At 34.0% G+C, this 18,776-nt stretch overlaps 1 protein-coding gene across 1 annotated transcript; it reads left to right on the forward strand.

The window, feature by feature from the left end:
• The first annotated feature begins 1,862 nt into the window (after positions 1-1,862).
• Positions 1,863-18,360, forward strand: LOC124363576 (rap1 GTPase-activating protein 1). The gene is made up of 9 exons (XM_046818832.1): positions 1,863-1,904; positions 3,977-4,263; positions 6,246-6,397; positions 6,558-6,684; positions 7,946-8,111; positions 8,720-8,980; positions 10,107-10,204; positions 11,595-11,814; positions 14,133-18,360. The coding sequence occupies exons 1-9, from the start codon at positions 1,863-1,865 to the stop codon at positions 14,274-14,276; spliced, it is 1,497 nt and encodes a 498-aa protein (XP_046674788.1). The 3' UTR covers positions 14,277-18,360.
• Positions 18,361-18,776: the final 416 nt, after the last annotated feature.

Raw genomic sequence — 18,776 nt, forward strand, 5'->3', positions numbered from 1 at the left:
CCATATCTGCAGGTTTATACCAACCTACAATACTGACTTCTCGACTTGAAATCGAGAAAATAATATAACATTATAATTTTCTCGTACGTACGTACGACAAACGTATGTAAAAAGATTCAATCAATTTAATGTTAAGATAGTGACAACACGAACAATGATTAAAATACAGCGAATGAGAAAATGTATATTTTAAAAGCAATCCCAACTTTAGTTAGACTGGAATGAATCTTCAACGTTGCACGAGATTCTAAACAAAGACCGTCTTTGGCATCAAAATGCAAATGTATGCGATGAATACAAATTAATTTACTTCTTGGCTCCGTTCTCCCGTTGAAAATTACAACCTTGTCAAATGTTTTTGTTGATATTAATCTAGAAATGCGGAAACGAAAACGGTTTTAATCCGGCAATCTCTTGGCTGGCGCGACCGTCAGTGGAGAGATCCGTGCGCAAATAGAAGCGGCCCAGCACAAAGGGGGCGCTCTGGTGTTATCTGGGTTATTGTGACATCTGCGCTACAAGGGCCGGGCGGCGCGGAGCGGCAAACTAACAAGGCGGAAGCGGGCTGTTATCAGGTATAGACAAGGAGGCGGATGGAGGAGAGCAGCTGAGAGGAGGACAGCTGTTGGTGAGCAGGCAAGGTGTGCGGCTAGAAGTCAGGAATCAGTAGGTGACCTAGGTGTAATAATAGATAATAATAATAATTTTATTGCTTTAGAACATGTACATGTGTATTAGCAATTGTCAAAGAAAGAAGAATAATGCTACAATTTTGGATTCATACATTACATCTAGGTTACTTTCTGTACATTACAAATTATTCCATCCATCTCTACTGCTCATTTATTCGAATTTCCCACACTAGCCACCCAGCGTCCAGTCAGCCAATTATGTTGGTTCACCCAAACATGTGCCTATGAACTCGTCTGTATTGTAAAAAGCTTCTGAGAGCAATGCACTTTTCATAGACGAGTTTTAAATGCCTTAGGCATTGCGGCACTTTTTATGAAATTTGGCAGTTTTGTTGACAAACTGAGCTCCTGCCTGAGAAGCGCATAAGCGCTCATGTACTACCGTCCTGGTGTTCTCCCAGTTCGGTACGTTGATCCCTGCCTCTAGTCTCATATGAGTTGTATATCACTACCTCTGATGAGATTGCATTTTTGACTTGACAAAACTTAAGGACCGTCTCTAGAAATGTAGAGGCAGGGGGGGTATTGTCACACAGTTTCAGTTTTTCTGAATGCTGGTCTGCACGAACTCTTCTCCATTGTAGTTTTGCAATTGTTCGAACGGCTTTTTTTTGGAGTGTTAAAACACTCTAGAGGAAATGTGTATTTGCTCAGCACTCCCCACAATACCACTCCGTATGACAGGTGGGGGTATATCACTCCATAGTACGCCCGGTCATCAGTACCTGGGAGTTGGGCAGTATTTGGATAGCTGCCCTCAAAACATAAATTGCCCTGAGGACAATTTTGAACAAACGTTGTCTACAATGACTATCCCATGTCAACCTTCGATCAAAGTGTATTCCAAGGAATTTAGTCGAGTAGACTTTCTTCGATCTCCGTCTCCTCCAACATCACATATAGGACTTTGATCAGAGACGGTCGGCCGCAAAACGAAATTGAAACAAACACCGATTTTGACGGGTTTGTTTTTATGATTGAGCTCATTGCAATGTTGAATTAAGTTGTTGAGCTCAGTGAATGTTGTCATTTCAAGTTGTGTGTTTGATTTTTCTTTGAAACAGAGAGTCGTGTCATCGCCATACTGGACTATTCGTCCTTGGTGCAAAGATGAGCCAGGCATCGCGTTGACATTACAATTAGGAAGAGTAGCGGACTGAGAATGGAGCCATGAGGATAAACCACAACCCAGCTCCAACCCCCTACCTGACCGTACGTCAGAAATTTTTACGAATTGTGTTCTATTACTGAGATTACGATTCAAGCCACAAGAGTGGCACACTCTCGTATACCGCTATTACTCCAGTCTGTGAATTAGGGATGTTGTGATTCAACGCAGTCAAATGCTTTAGATACAGTCAAGAAACCACACTAAGTGTGTCTTCTATGACTTTCAATTCCTTCTACTATCATCTCGGACCAGCCCAACGACCTGCGTCTATTGTCGACTTCCCACTTCGGAAACCGAACTGGTTTGATGATAGTAAGTTGTGTTTTTCCAAAAAATTCAAGAGGTCGACTGAGGAAGATTCTTTTCACAAAAACTTTACTCGAACAACTGGTAAAAAAATTGAGATGGGACTATAATTTTGAACTAATTTGGGATCTCCTTCTTTTTTTTGAATATCGGGGTGATTTTTGGCTTTTTTCAGAAGAGGGATGGAAATATTCCTGAGCGGGTGAGAGAGATTTATCAAATGTTCAAGCGGCCCTGAACAGGTGCTGTGCACATTGCTTAAGAAGGGCCACATTGATACATGGATTTACAATCGTTTTTGATTTTTATTGAAGGAACGATCTCTCATCACTCTGGCAATTTCCGCTTATGTAGTAGGGAGCCAGAGCCATAGAAGCTGCTGGGCTCTCGTACCAAAGTGGAATGTGGCTGATGCTGCTTTGGACATGAATCCTTGGTCAAGTCACCAACCGAGGCAAAAAAATTATTGAAAGGCGAGTCCGCGGATTTGGCTGCATCGCTGACTTGATCGTTTCCAATCTGAAGCTAATAATTTGTCTTTCAGTTGGTGGACTTTTATTTTTAATGATAGCACCGTGCCGTTTTGGAAAAAATTGTTGATGCCATGGAGCAATTTTTGGATGACGTCATATGCTTTTGCAGCTCTGATCACCTTTTTATAAATCCCGCTTGTAATTTGTAAAAAAAATTTTGAAAGCCTCGTCAACTCGAGTGCTTGTTGATTTCAGAGTAAAAAATCGTTAATTTCTCCCTTGAAAACCTATAAATGCCTCTTGTAATCCATTCACAATTTTGTATTGTACGCCTTTTGATGGATGGTTTTTAGGGGACAGCTCACGTTCAGATGGAAACATAAAAGTGTCTTCAACGAGTTTTTGAATTGTAATTCAAGAGACGGGATCTCTAAAATTTAGGCAGTTCCAACTCTCTCTCGAAAGAAAAGAGTTCTAGAAGAGCAATGTTTGAGGGTCTTTGTGTTTCTGATTAGTTGTTTGTATGAATGGGTCCCGTGCTGGTTTGAGACCACTGACAATTGGCCTGTTGGCCATAGTGGTCTGAGAAGGCTGTGTTGAATCACAGACACCCGGAGGTCAGTCAAGTTTGATTTGATGTTACTCTATCGCTAGTCGCTGAAGGAGTGCCGGTAATCCTTGTTGGTGTGTCTATTGAAACAGGTACAAGATTTGATGTGTGAATTTGGTGTGACTTCAGAGATGTGCTTGAAACACAAAACTTAAAAATGTGATCCTCTCATGCATATCGCCGAAATGCAACGTACAATAACATTTATTCCAATAACTATCTACAACTTCACATGTTACCTACACTCAACCCTTAAAGTAGATTTCAGAGAAAAATAACTTTTGTAAATCAAAGTAACCAATATTAATTTTAAACAAGGTTAAGAAAAAGTTTCTTCAAGTCTTTCAATTTCTAACCTTATTACTTCCATCAAGAATGCAATGTTAGAAAAGGTAGAAAGAGAAAGTATATACTTAATAAGTTCCTGATTTTGTGATATCTGAGTATGCCACGGTAGTTGTAAAAGTTTAATTAAGAACCACCATAATTTTTACTATGGGTTTCATAAATTTCCATACCTTAATTTATTTTTAATCACAGCTTATTATTACGTATAAATCATTGCTTCCCCCCCCCCCCCCCACCCCCCCCCCCCCCCACCCCCCCCCCCCCCCACCCCCCCCCCCCCCCACCCCCCCCCCCCCCCACCCCCCCCCCCCCCCACCCCACCTTAATTCTGAATCTAAATCTAACCCTCAAGATTTTGCTTTAATGTACTTATTTGGTTTCATACATTTACAAGTTAAATAGCTTACATGTTGTTTGTGTCCAGCTGCTGAATGATCAACTGACAGTTACCAGTCTTCAGCCCGTATTATGTCCTCGAGCCTCCGAACTGATCGCAGAGTACGACGAACATGTTCTTGTCTCCAACTTCAAGTTTGGAGTGCTGTACCAACGTTTCGGCCAGACCAGTGAGGAGCAACTCTTTTCCAACAAACATTCAAGTCCAGCCCTTGATGAGTTCCTGAACTTGCTCGGTCAGAGAATTCAACTCAAAGATCACAAAGGGTTAGTAGTAAAAGTTATATCTGCTAATACAATTATAGCGGTTAATATCCCTTTGGTTATGTGTAAATAATCATGTTAAATGTTTTTAAATTGTCCAACATGGCATCAAAATAGTGTCTCATACTCCACATCTACCATGGTTGTACAATAATTTTAGCACTTACAAAATCTTATATGCATCCAGTGGATTTAGTAGATTTAAAAAAAATATCAACACATAGAGTAGAGACTGCTAGCTATTTGGCAATGTAAATAAAGATATCAACAGACAAAATAAAAACAATCATCTGTCTACGTGCTATAACCATCACAGTTTTGATAAGATAATGCAGTTGGCTAAGTTGCAAGTGTTAGCAAGAGGCCAGAGGTTAGCGTTTTATCCGATCAACCTTGGATGGAAACATGTCTTTTGGTGTACGTTTTGCTTGGTATATCCTAGTTTTTATCCTGTTTGTAAAGGAAATATTTAGATAATTTCCTTAGCTCAGTTCATTTTTAATGGTTGGTCTTATAAAATGTTTATCAGGTTAAAATATCCAATCTTAAATGCAGACTTATACAAGTACATATTTGTAAACATTTAGGAATGTAATATGTGAATGACATATGTTTACAAGATACGACAAGGTAATGTATGTACACCACACCGTGTGTCACATAACAGCCTTCGCAGAGATTGCACACAAAATTTCAAATCTCATTTCATTCCGAGATGTCCAGCAGAGAGACATACAGACAATTATATAGAAAAGAAATTGGCATACTTCCTCTGCACACAAAAGAGAAATTGTCTATCTACTGAGAGATAGATAGTCTTCAATGACACGTAGCCAAATTCCGTAGTCAAATTCCGTAGTCGGACAATCGCCATCATAGATCTCACACTTGTCTATATAAAAATGAAGGTTCATGCAAATTTTGAAGTCTGCAAATAAAATCTTTCTCAATATATCTTGCCACATGATACATTTCTATTTTTGTTCATTAAGCTAGGTTTCATAACAGTGTTCAAATAATAAAAGTTCTGGTGAGCTGAAATCAAATCTTGTCACTTACTTTTAACATTGACTTTCCACTTTATTATTTTACTTTCAATTCTATAAATAAATCTGTCACATACTAAAATCTTTAATTATGGTATCATGTTTGTTTACAAATTGATTTATTCGGCTATTTTCTCTTTTCCATCATAGTTATCAATAAGACCAATGTAGGAATACTCGCTAATTCTCATGGAGTGACATGCACTATTATCGAAGTCAGTGTTTCCTATGTAGAAATTAAGCTTTATGCCAAATTTCAAGTCTATAGATAATTTTGTTTTTGAGATATCATGTGGACAGAGAGAGAAATTAAATTTTTCCAGTCCCTCAAGTGATGAGGCTTAGCCAATGCTTTGCCATGCTGTTTCTTAACAAGATGTGATATTAATTCAAAGCCCAATTATAAATACCAATCATTTGAATTTCACAGTTTTACGTAGTAAAGTCATGGAGTAGTTATGTTGGTAAGGGTTGATTAAATTCAATATATTGACTTAAGCTCATTTCACCTTCTGCTTAGTGCAACATCTGAAATCAGAAACTGGTAGAGATTGACTCCTGGAATCTGGAGTTCACAGTTGCCTGAAGAGATCAATAAATGACGAGTAATGGTGTTGGATTCTAGAAGCTGCACTAAGCAGAAGGTGAAATGGAGCTAATTCAAAATTTGTATCAATTCATGGAGGTTTTGACTAATGCACTGCTGAAGTTGGTTTGGATAGCTAACCAAATAGCAAGACTGGATACCAAACTCGGACCCATCATTACTAAACCAAATCAGAAAACCTGTATGAAATTACATATCATCCGAGGGGTATTGTGAAAGTTAGACGGCAAAGGAAACGCAATTCAAATACACTCTAACCTCAAACCAGGATTACACCATATCAGTATTTTGAACTATTGTTACTAAATAATATCCATGTTAAACTTTTACAGTTACCGTGGCGGCCTAGATACTCAGTATGGCCAGACTGGAGATGAAGCTATTTACCAAAACTTCAAGGGTAGACAGATCATCTTCCATGTGTCGACATTACTGCCTTATACTGACAACGATCCCCAGCAGTTGCAGAGGAAGAGGCACATAGGTATGTTTTGTAATTTGTATCTAACATATTTTATATATTTTACCGATTATTCATTAGTCTAATCAAAGTATAAGCTGTTAGTGACTATGATTTGTAGCTTTCTTGTTGTAGTTAAGTATATTAAAACGGAATAAAGTAGCGTAAAATTGTTTGTTTACAGGCAACGATATAGTGGCAATTGTGTTCCAAGAGGACAACACTCCGTTCTCCCCCGACATGATAGCGTCCCACTTCCTCCACACTTACATTGTAGTACAAGTCTTAGAACCAAATAGTCCAAATACCAGGTATGTCTGTCACTTATTTTATTCTTAAGTTATCAAAGGTCTTTCATTTTCCTTAACCATATTTTTAATTTTGAATAGAGGGCTGTTTTGGTTTTTGCATAAGAGATTTTTAATAAACAATAGAAATTTATGTGTTACAATCATTTTTCAATACAATAATAAAAATAATATTATTACAAAATAAACTGCTACTACAACTAAGTATCAAAGAATTTGAAAGATTGTTACGAAAGTTGTTACTATACTGACTTTAACTGTTTTGTTTAAAACAGTCATTACTATACTACCAACTATAACTCTTTCCCAGCTATTACGAGTGTCTTCTATCGAGTGCCCATAATATTAGATGTGTTGTACTGCTTGTATTGCATTCCGATTTGGTTCATTTTGAATTTTTTTAAATCTGATAGCCAAAAGTTACCTGTATCAAATACCACCAAAGAAGTCCTTTGAGTAATTAGCCAGTTCCGGAGATCTCATGGTTGCTACATTGAACATACACATCGTTCACATGGTTGCTGGTGACTACTGTCAAAATACTCGGGCACTAGGCAGTGTGTTGCAATCGTTATATTTTGATCTTCTTGATAATGATGAACTTCAGATATTTATAATTAATATTTAAATATAATATTAATAATAATTAATATTACAAATCTATCTTTATAAACAGCTGATTGATTCTGATTCATTCGTTTATTTGAAATATTATAATGATTGTTAGACAGCTCAGAAACCTAAGTTTCAAATGTTACATGAATCTATTGATTCTTATATTTTTCGTAGTGTAACAAATGAAATAGTGATGACGTGGCTCAAAGTTGATCAAGCAACTTCGTCATTCATAGTCGATCTATTAAAGTTTCTTAAGTAACGATTACTACGAATCAAGTTAAGTGCAGTTGGTGATATACTATTAATTTATTACAAGATGTTTAAACAGATAACAGTACAAGTTTAGTTCACATTTAAGTGCAATATATGTTCCAATATCTTTATTTTATTGCAATGACGTAAATACATTATTTATCAATATAATACCATTATTTGTGAAGTATTATTGATGTAGAACAGGGATTGAAGTATTATTTTACCCAACACAGTCTAGCCAGTTATCAGTCAGTAATTCCTTGTAAATCAGATTCATGAAGGTTTAAGGTTTCATATTACATTATAGAAACGGCTGATGATTTTAGCCACTGATTAGGCGATTAAAATATGATCTTCTCTATAGTTTTAAAAAGAAATGAATGGTTTCCAGGTACAAAGTGAGTGTCACAGCACGAGATGATGTTCCTTTCTTCGGTCCCACGTTACCCAGCCCTGCCATCTTCAGGAAAGGCCCGGAGTTCCAGGAGTTCCTCTTGACAAAGTTGATAAATGCTGAGAATGCCTGCTACAAGGCTCACAAGTTTGCCAAACTTGAGGTAACCATAAAAATTGTGTTATTTACTTCATGGCAATGTGCTATCAATATCTTTAAAGAAATAATATTACTTAAAATTCAGTTCCACTAGTAATAATTAATAACTCAAAATAAATGTTGAGGATCAATACCTATTGGAAATTGATTGCCTAAGATCAATATTAGTTTTGTAAGTTGATACTTGGTTTTATTGTTATGAAAATAAACCCATTGTTTTGTGTCAACTATATCACTTGCCTTGTACATGCATTTTATTCTATTGATGCATCTCACGTATACTATAGTGTAATGCCTCATATGAATAGTTATCAAAAATTTGTATTATTACATGTATATTTTTGAAAAGCACTCAGTTCAGCATATATTACATTGTTTTTGTCACTATTATTCGTGGTTAAAAAATGTAAAAATAATATGTTTTTAATGGATAAAATTACTTTTGTACGGTTGTTTAATCCAACATTTACCATTGATTTTTTATCAATGTTTTAATTAATAAATAATAGGGAAATTAATACTTGAAATGAAATGAAATTTGGCACTATCAATTATTGAAGTTTATTATTGACAAAGGAAACTGTAACTTTAACATGTATGTTATTGATGCAGTTGCGGACGAGGACCTCTCTGTTGACTACGCTGTGTGACGCACTGCGAGACAAGACACGAGACTTCCTTGGCGCCGATGGCTCAGAGGGAGCTCCTGACACTCCCAAGTCCGAAGGTGGGCCCGGGACCCGGTTCATAGACACAGTACGGAAAGCCCTTATTGCCAGGGTTCGGAACCCTAATGTCACCACCGAGACTAACAACAACAACACTGCCAAGAAAACACCTGTAGGAAGTGTCCCCGACACTCCCACACCAGTGGTATGTCTTATGTAAACTTACTGAACAAGGGGATTAGCAGTAATGTAACTTAATGTTCAGCTCCTTTAGTAATAATTAATAACTCATTCAAGTGGAGGATCAATATTGGAATTGATCACTTAAGATACTAATAGGACAATATTAGTTGTGCAAGTTCATACTTAATTGTTTGTAATGAAAATGCAATAAACAAACTAAAACACAGGGCATACTAAATGTGCAACCAGACAGGAAGTGAGTGTTAAAGGTATGTTTTTTATGAGATAAAATTACTTTTTTTTTAGATGTACCAAACAGGTTGTTCCATCTTATACTCACCATTATTAGGGAGAACAGGTGACATTACAGTCTAAGGCGTCAGACTTTGGATTTAAGTTTGTGATAACGTGTTTACTGTGAGCGTTGCATTTTTTATCATTACCGCAAACCTTGCACTGTTTCAACTCTCGTCTTTATTTTGTTTGAGAAGATCTTTGCTCTGACTAGTGGCCCATTAGGCTGGGGAAGATGTGGGGAATAAGGCTATTGATTTTGGGGTCAAGAGGTTAGTTAGTTAAGTTTAAAACAGTTTTTGAGTTTTATAATCATGGCTCCATTACCACTGAAAGACATTTAATCGAAAAAAAAAAATACAAATAAATGTTGAGAGTTAAACTTGTAGTTTTAATTAATGACAACCAGGATATTTGTGGTCTTCGGTTCTATACGATTTTATACCATCATTCACCACTTGACTTGTGTTAAATGAGAAAAAGTTTGCACTTAACTTCCCAATACCATACTCTAATGTACATATGTTATACGTACTATATATTGAGTTGCAATTGTTAGAAATGTTGTTATGAGCCTTTAATAAACCTGATGTAAATGTAACATCTGTATAATGTTACCTATGTGTGAAAATTTGAATGAATCTTTCAGAATTCTTTCATTAAGTGTTCACTATTGAAAGAAATAATAACCTACAGTATGGATGTGAAATGTGTTGGCTAACCCAAGTATACAACCTTATGAATGCTAGAGTGTACCCTGCTTGTAGTATGGCTTGCACTAAGAGTTCAACATCAGGTCACATTATATAAAATGTAATTGTATATATTACAACGTAAATTTAATTTTGTTGCAGAGTGGACGATCATTGTCTAAAGGGAGTAGTGGCGGCAAGAAAAGCTCCCCCTCTTCTCCTGTTTCAAGTCCTGATATTCATTCACACAGAACTTTGAGGTAGGGTTTTTCAGTGTTTAACTAATAACTCTAAATTTCAAAAGGACATTTCTTGTAACACTAATACTCTGAAAGTGATTACTTAACAAATTGCCTGAGGTGGACGCACATCCTTCCTAATCCACTGTCTTAAAGTCGATAGATGACTCGTGTTGCAGTGAAGATGTTAACCATGAATAATGTTATCATCATATGGCCCAGATTCCAGCAATCCACCACATTGATTGGTACACTGTGGAGGACAGAGAGAGCTCCACCAATTCTTGCCCTTTCATTTTCTTTTTTTAGTAATCTTAACTGAACACATGTATTAAGAAAAATTAATGAAATGCGTTTGACATTAACACATTTTGATACTTTTATATCTAATGTAAGAGTTGTTAATAAAGAAATCTTCCTGTTATCTAGTGTCTAAAATAGTAGTGGTAGTGGTATAATCTTTGTTGGACTGTTTAGCTTAGTCAATATGCATCTGGTAGGAAATTAATTTTTTAAACAATAATAATAATTTATACTATTGCTAAACACTGAAAACACATGCTGCATATTATGATGTTTGAATATTATTATCAAATTAATGTGACTGGAGTGAGAACAGTATGAGTGAAAGTGCTATTACAAGTATTGTAATATTTGTTTTTAATTGGCAAACTAATTACTATGATGAAGAACAATGTGGGTGGCCAACTTGTATGTTGTTACTGATAACATTGTTTAAAATTTAAAAGGGAAGGTCCAAGAAAGTTCTCAGGGCTTCTGATGTTTTTTTTTCTTTCAATATATTACCGGTAGTTTTGTGTGAAGTGCCATGGGAGAAGATTCCAATTTACTCCACTGATGTAAAAACGTATAACAATTCATAGTTGATATGGCTCGGTTCATAAATATTTAGTACTTTCTCCTTTCCAGTTATCAATTCCTTCTCTCCTTTTGTCTAATATCAATCTTCTTCAATCCCTCTCTTTCATCTTCCTCAAGTCTACCATTTTTCTCTTTTTTTAAACCTCTTAACCGCATTCAAAAATCAAAATTTTGGAACAAAAAACTTTTAAAAGCTTGATTGCATGTTTTAAAATTTTTATAATTTTTATGTGAATGTTGTAAAATTAGATTTTTACCATCACAATCAAAATATTTCATACGTTTTTAATATTTGAGATGTAAATACATAAATGAATATTAGTATATCAATTTGTATCCTATATTTGTTTGTATGTATATAATATTAATTTTAGGGTTCAGTATTTGTGCTACCATGCAAACATTCTTAATATTTAATTTTTTTCACGTTTTTTTTTGGGCTCCAAAATGTGTTTATGGTCTTACAAGCATGAAGGGCTAGTACAATTGTACAGTAAGTAGAGGTCACAACATTACACCACTGTTGCAGGGTGTCTGAGAGTGACTCATCATCGCTCAACAGTGTAGAGCTGGACGCAGCTGTGTATGCCGACAGTGACACAGGACTGGAGAGCATGTCATCTGCCGAGACACCCAACAAAGTGTGCAGTATGTGTCTGGAGAGTGGGGACAGCAAGGCAGCCGACTCCCTGCGTCAGGAAGTCACACGGCTCAAATGTGATAAACTGGACCTGCTCCGTCAGAATGTTGTGAGTATTTTATAATTCAAAGTGGTGATTGTCTTGTATTCTTTCCACCATCAACAGCAAGGCAGTTAGCCATGCTCTATTTTCAATTTTAAATCATTCTGTACTTAATAGAAATATTTGATCTATTTGGACAGAATTGACAAAAATCTAGGATCTGGCTGATATTCCTTGAGAGGTCTATTAGGGCCATGTAAATCATGACATAACAGAGACAAGACATTAGTAAAATGTATCAGTTTTCATGATAATAACAGTATATATATATATATTATACAAAATCTCACAAGAATGTAATACGTTGGTACAGAAATTGAATACTGGATTCTTAATTGTGGTGGAAGCCTCAGGCTTTCTACAATGATAGAGTTAACATGCTGGTAGGATAAATGCTCCAATTTAAATGGTGAGTGTGTCGAATTGTGACATTCGTTGACCGTGTCCGATACCATCTGACATTCAAGTGCAACGGCAAAATCATGATATAATATGACAGCTAACTTTCGAATTGTAATAGTTCATAATTAACTCTGGTCATTATTACTTAATTTTTAAATTGCTGTAAAAACAAACACACAATCTTGAATTGCAATTTAAAAAATGCTATGTCCTTACTGTTGGTGAGTAAAATATTACCATTATTAGAACAGATATTATGCCAAATATTAATTAAATTTTTTAATTTCTAAAGAGATCCTAAATCGCAGATTTCTTATTGAATCAGTTCTTTTTTAATATCGTGGTTTATCATCGCTATCTATGACAACTCATATATAGTTGAAACTTTAGGCTATGTTTCTACAGGTCAGTCTTGGCCTTAGATAATAAAACAGATGGGTGCTACTATCAAATAGACTTCAACAAATTATGAAATGTTATTTCTGTAGAACATGGCTAGCTCGTCCATATAAGCAAATAGGCCTAAGCAGCCTTGTACCCACATAGGCCAGACAGAATAGGGTGCAAAATTTTAGGAGGCACAAAATTGAAGAAAGCAGATCAACCGAGACAAGCTGATTTGTATCTTTTCTATAATCTGAATTGTAAAAGAAGCAGCTGTGATATCAAGTAGTTTTCGATGACAATTTAGCTTATTTTGTAAAGTTTACTGATTGTAGCATTTAATTTTTAATAAGAATTAATTGTGACTGTGATTAAGGACAAAAAATAGGCCAATGTAACATAACTTTGTAAATAGTTCTTGAGAATAGATTTCCTAATTTGCATTTGTTGAAAGTGTGTTATATCTTTTCTGGTAATTAAATTAAATTCTTTGGTGTAACAATGATTAATAAAACGCTTTTTCCAAGTTCCATTACCAGCAGACCCTGCTGAAAGCACAAATATATATATAAAAAATACACTTTAATGAGGACACAAAGTTTGTTTTAACCTAGATCCTTACAGCCTGTTCTGTTTTATGTACATGTTTTAATCACATGCCACTACATTCTCCCTTGAATGCAACAAGATATATGAGGGCTATCCAGAAAGTAGATTACGTTTCCCTCTTTAGTCGCTAGGGGCTGGACTATCGTGGCCATTTTGATGTCAGGACGTTATTCCTCAGTGGCTATCCAGCCGTGCTAGTGAGAGGTTACTGTCACTCCTTGTTGTTTTACGATAGCTGTTTAAAGGGTGTCACGCAATTGAAAATCCCGTGAGTTGTTTAGTATGGTCAGTAATATGGTTTTTGTTGACTAAGCCGAATAAACCAATTGAGATTTATCACTAACTCTGTGAATTTTATTGGAATAATGTGAGTAATGAAGGTGGATTGCGTCAGTGGTGCTTTAGACTGACATTAGGTTTTAAAATGGCCAAACTATTGTGCACCATGACGTACGAAGTGGAGGGCCAAGCATTGTGACTGATGACATTGTCTCTAAAGTCGATGAGAAGAGTAAAGATGACCGTCAATTCAAATTAACAGAGAACTCTCACCTAGTCTTCCTCAAATTTCACACAGAAGTTTTATACACAGAATTTAAATTACCATAAATTTTGTGCAATACAGGTACTGAAAATTTAACAGTCTTTAGTCTCATGGCAGAATTTTATGATGCTAGAATTTCAAAACTAATTCACCGCTATGATAAGTGCCTAAATTTGTAAGGTGACTATGTTGAAAAATAGTATTTTAGTTTCGCTTTCAAATGTATATAATATAATTTTTTTCTTTTACTTTGTTTTTTTATATCAGAACATAATCTACTTTCTGGATAGCCCTTGTATATGTTTATAAGAACGTGGGAAATTGTTTAGTATAGTTTAATACCTTGAACATAAACAGTAATTTAATTCCATTTAATTTTTTACAGACATGCCAGAGAGAAATAAAGCGGCTTCGTGAGAAAGAACTTGCTTTACAGTCTGACCTGGCAAATGCATCTAAGGAGATTCTGAGGCTCCGAGAGTTGCTGAAGGAGTACACAACGGCAGGCAGTGAAGGCTCAGCCGTCTGAATGGCACAAATACTAACTGATACTTCGCCTCTTGCTATGAATGAAACAGCCAGTCTAGCAGTTACGTGTTGTGAAACATAGAACACTTTCATTCATTATATTTGTATGTTTTAAAACTCATAATTAAGGTAAAACCGATCTCTGAGTTTGATTTGAAACACAATACCATAATATGTATTATAACTGCAGTATTAATTATAAGAACACAAAAATTATATCTTAGATTTTTATTCAAAATGGTTAAAAAAGATTTTTATAGGTTTATATTTGTATTAGAATGAGTTGCAAACTCTTGGATTTATTTGTAATATTTGTTAATCTTCACAGTATTTTCATAAAGGACTTTAGAAATTACATTTATTTTGTCCAATATGCTCTCAATTAATTTATTGGTGAATTCTCTTAGTACTTTTAGAGGCACAATGCCCTTTAAAGCTACTTCTTATAAGGATTTACGATTGTCAATTGTCTAAATGTTAGTTTGAACACTGAACATACCATAATCACAACACCAATAAGTGTGAATTATCAGTATAAAACTTTGTAGAGATTGCTCTAACTAAGGTGGTGTCTTTGTCTCCGTTATCGCTACGGTAACATAAGCTGATTGTGTTTGACCTTAAAACAAGTTAAGAGAGTGTAATTGCAGTACAGCAAAACACACGGGGGCGGGAGTAAGTAGCAAGTAGAATAGAGTTGTGTGGAGAATATTAACTTTCTCCCGCTTACTTTACCTGATCACACTTGCCACCCTAGTTTGATGCAATCTTTACCGCTTACAAGTAATGAGATAAATTATCGATGTTGAGTGTGATTGGTGTTACATGTCATAACATTCTCCTTAGTACATAACACTGCATTTCTCGATCTACTACTTCTCTTTATCTCTCTTGAAACCCTCTGTGCTTACAACTACACAAGATCAGAGAGAAGTGATGTTGGGACAATTCTGTGATACACAATAAAAGGATACCTAATTTTTTTCTTTAGAAAAGTCATATATTTGGCCACTGAAGATTTAAAAATAAATATTTAATAAACATAAAGTACAGGTAGATTTGTTAATTCCATAAGCCTTCTGATGTAAGAAGCAAATTTTAAGTGTGAAAATACACTTAATTATGATTGTTTTGAATTATTGGCCCTATAAGTGGTAACTGAATAACTTATTGTGAATGTTGTCAACTATTTATGTTCATAAATGTTATTAAGAACATAATCTAATGAACGTTATACTGATTCAAAATAGAAAGAGGAAATATGCTGGGTATATAAATCCTTTGTACTGTGAGGGAAATATATCTTATTTATCTCACATTTTAAATTATGAAACTTTATATAAGTTTATGTGATATATCAGCATACATAGGATATTCAAACATAGAGACCAAACTGCCAATAACCAAAGTAACTTAAACATTGGCTATGTTAAATAAAATGCATGATATTTGGTTTTCATGAAAAGTACGGAATAATTAGTTACCCTGCAAGCACAATAGAGTGAAAACAACCACGGTGCCTAAACATTAGTTTTTGTTTAAAACATGAAAAAATTTAAAAGTTTTGCATATAAATGATTAGTAAAATGTATTTGCCACTTATAGGGCTTAATAGTTCTGAAGTTATAAACTTATACTGGCTAAAAATGAGGACATCCTGTAGCCTTTTCAGAATTAACTATTGTGTTAAAACTCCATTTTGATTAAACTGTAAGTTTCCATTGTGTACAAAATTCAATTTGAATATGCCTATATATCTGCCAAATTGTAAGTTTACAGATCAAAATGTGAACACAAATCAGGTTATTTTTTGTTCCAATGTCATTGATACTGTTAAGTGTTATTGGACACTTTGTGGAAGTAGTTATAAGTCTTACTGATCCATCAAATAAATGTTACATCATTGTTTAAAGCATAATAAACTAAAAACAACATAACACTCAGCTTCTTTTAATTTTGAAATAATGTGATATGTTCTCAAACTGAACGATTTTAATAGTGTTGGAGGAAGGCATGAAATTATATAATACAATGTTAATGTGTTTTCAGAGTTTATAATGACAGTTAGTGATGTGTTAGCTGTGCAGGAATTATGAGAGGATTCTTTTTAGTTTATGTATTGTGAAGTTTTATTTTGTATAGTATAATAAAGTAATAAATTACCAAGTGTATTTATAAGTAGAGTTATTTTGTACAAACAACACATCATTTGAAGCAAGAGCTGTTTTTGTCGTAATATTTTCATTAAAAGAGTTATATTTCTACATTCCACATTTTGAGCGCAAACCAACCTTCGCTGTTGCGTTATGTGAGTTGTACATATTTTGTTTTATAACCTTAAAGTTTGAGTTATGATTGGTTTATTCTTTGATAAATCGTTTTAGTTTTTCCTCTATTGAACGTTTTGTTTGTTTGGATTGTAGATGGATATGTATTGTATTGTATGTATAAAATGTAAGATAGGTTGGTGGAAAAGTTGTAGACAATCCCTGCATCACCATGTAAATTATAAGCACATACCAAAGCTAACATTCCAGTCTACTGGATCTTTATTATTTATTGAGCTTTCTCTATCTAATGTAAATAATGTTACGCATAAGATATATATATAAATATAAGATATTTTTAGAAATCGAATTGTGATTGAATGATACAAAGTCAAAGAAACAGATCTAGATATAGTTATGGAAAAGTTTAAGATGAATCTATTTTCTCAGAAGTTGTGAGTAACCTAGATTCTAGTTAGTGTTGAACTACTGTATTTATTCTCTGTTGTTATTCCACCTGAGTGAATCAAGTAAACGTGGCTTTGGAAAAGTCACGTTTACAACTGATTAATACTAATGTTCTTAAGCACCAACTGTTTTACAGTTTAAAATAATTGTACATTTTGTTTGATATGTGACAGAATTATTGAACCGGATTTGTAGTTAAAACAAGGATATAAAAGTTTCTGAAACAAAATTAATAGTTCTCTAAGTAACGTATGTTAAAACTAAACAAAAACATGTTTGCTGTGTGCCTTCTTTATGTTTTTAATGTTTCAACTGTTGATGAGTTCAGTTGAAAGGGAACAGTGTTTTTACATCACTATTTTAGGAATGCCATGGGCAGTAAAATAAGATAAATGTGAACAAAACTATTGAATTAATCTATGTAAATTGTTATATTAAAATGCTAGAACTGTTATGTACCTCAACTTATTTAAGAAATAATCAACCATTTATTGCTACACTCAAATGTCATCTGATGAGAAATAAAAAGTCAATTACTCATACAATAATATTTTATTTTTTATATGACATGTCATTTATATTTCATTTACTAATATCTGTTAATTTTACATAATACATAACCAATAATTGATACTGATTTGTCTTAGCCAAGTAAATATTTTCACATGTTTTGTTGTGATCATGAGAAAAAAACTTCTCCATATAATTCCTTCAGTTATCACACATTAACAACCCAATACAATCTTAGTACTAGTTAAAGTGATGTTTTCTTCTGTCTGAAATCAAAATGATACAAAAGCAATTATTTCTTTTTGAAGTTCTGAATACTATTTACTGAAAAATTTATTTTTTCATACATAAGTCTTGAACTTAATGAACAAGTTAATAATTTATGAAGCAATTTAAAAATACTAAAGTAACCATTGTTTACATAATATTTAGTCAGTAATGGACCATATTATGATTTTAATTTAAAAATAATGGTTAAAACAATAAGAAACTGACTCTTTTTACCTCAATTTTTGGATGATTCAGTTTTCAAACTATTTTTTCAACATATTGTAAAATTGATTTAAATTTACCCCAAAACGATTTGAATAAATTGAAGGAACATGTGAGTTGGGTTTAGGAAATAATCTTATCCAGTTTAAAAAAGTGTTTATTTCCTTTATCTATATGTTGTAATTTTTTTGAAAGAATTAAATTATTTTATTTGTATCACAGGTGCTAGAAACAAGTTTTGTAAACTATGTTTCTTCTTATAGTGCAATTGAAACTGTTAAAACTGTTAGAATAGTTGGCACATATAATTGTAAATACAAAGGAATTACATTACAATGTCAAATACAATGAACTGTGTTTACTTTACATCCTTTAGTAGTAGTTTTTTCTTATTACTTTCGTAAAATAATATCGGTGGTTGAACGTAAACTTGCCCTAAAATGTTTTTTTATTAACAGCCTCTAAATACAACATGTTTAAATCGAATATCATAAGTACGGTATTATTATTTCTTAGGTTTATGTGGCTGGTGTCACGGTGATCATGTAGATTTGTGGTTGAAACTGCGTTGAAAACTTTCAATTACAACTCAAATCTTGAAATATTTTGACTTTGTTCTGGAGGAAAAACCGTGAAAGTCTTTATGATCACCATGAGTATTACTTATATGTAGATACACTCTGACGTTTAACTGTCACTGTTGTAGTAATTTAATCAAGTTTAATTCTTTGTGGTCTGTAAATTTCAACTTTTATATCTCAGAA

Source organism: Homalodisca vitripennis, chromosome 5 (assembly GCF_021130785.1).
Source record: "Homalodisca vitripennis isolate AUS2020 chromosome 5, UT_GWSS_2.1, whole genome shotgun sequence".
NCBI classification, from domain to species: Eukaryota; Metazoa; Arthropoda; class Insecta; order Hemiptera; family Cicadellidae; genus Homalodisca; species Homalodisca vitripennis.

What these genes read in the sequence shown, in the direction of transcription:
- LOC124363576 (XM_046818832.1), top strand. Translation starts at nt 1,863, where the DNA reads ATGAGGATAAACCACAACCCAGCTCCAACCCCCTACCTGACC. An exon ending in GCAGAGGAAGAGGCACATAG is followed by an intron (nt 6,398 to 6,557) that starts GTATGTTTTGTA and finishes GTTTGTTTACAG; the next exon opens with GCAACGATATAGTGGCAATT. An exon ending in CCAAATAGTCCAAATACCAG is followed by an intron (nt 6,685 to 7,945) that starts GTATGTCTGTCA and finishes AATGGTTTCCAG; the next exon opens with GTACAAAGTGAGTGTCACAG.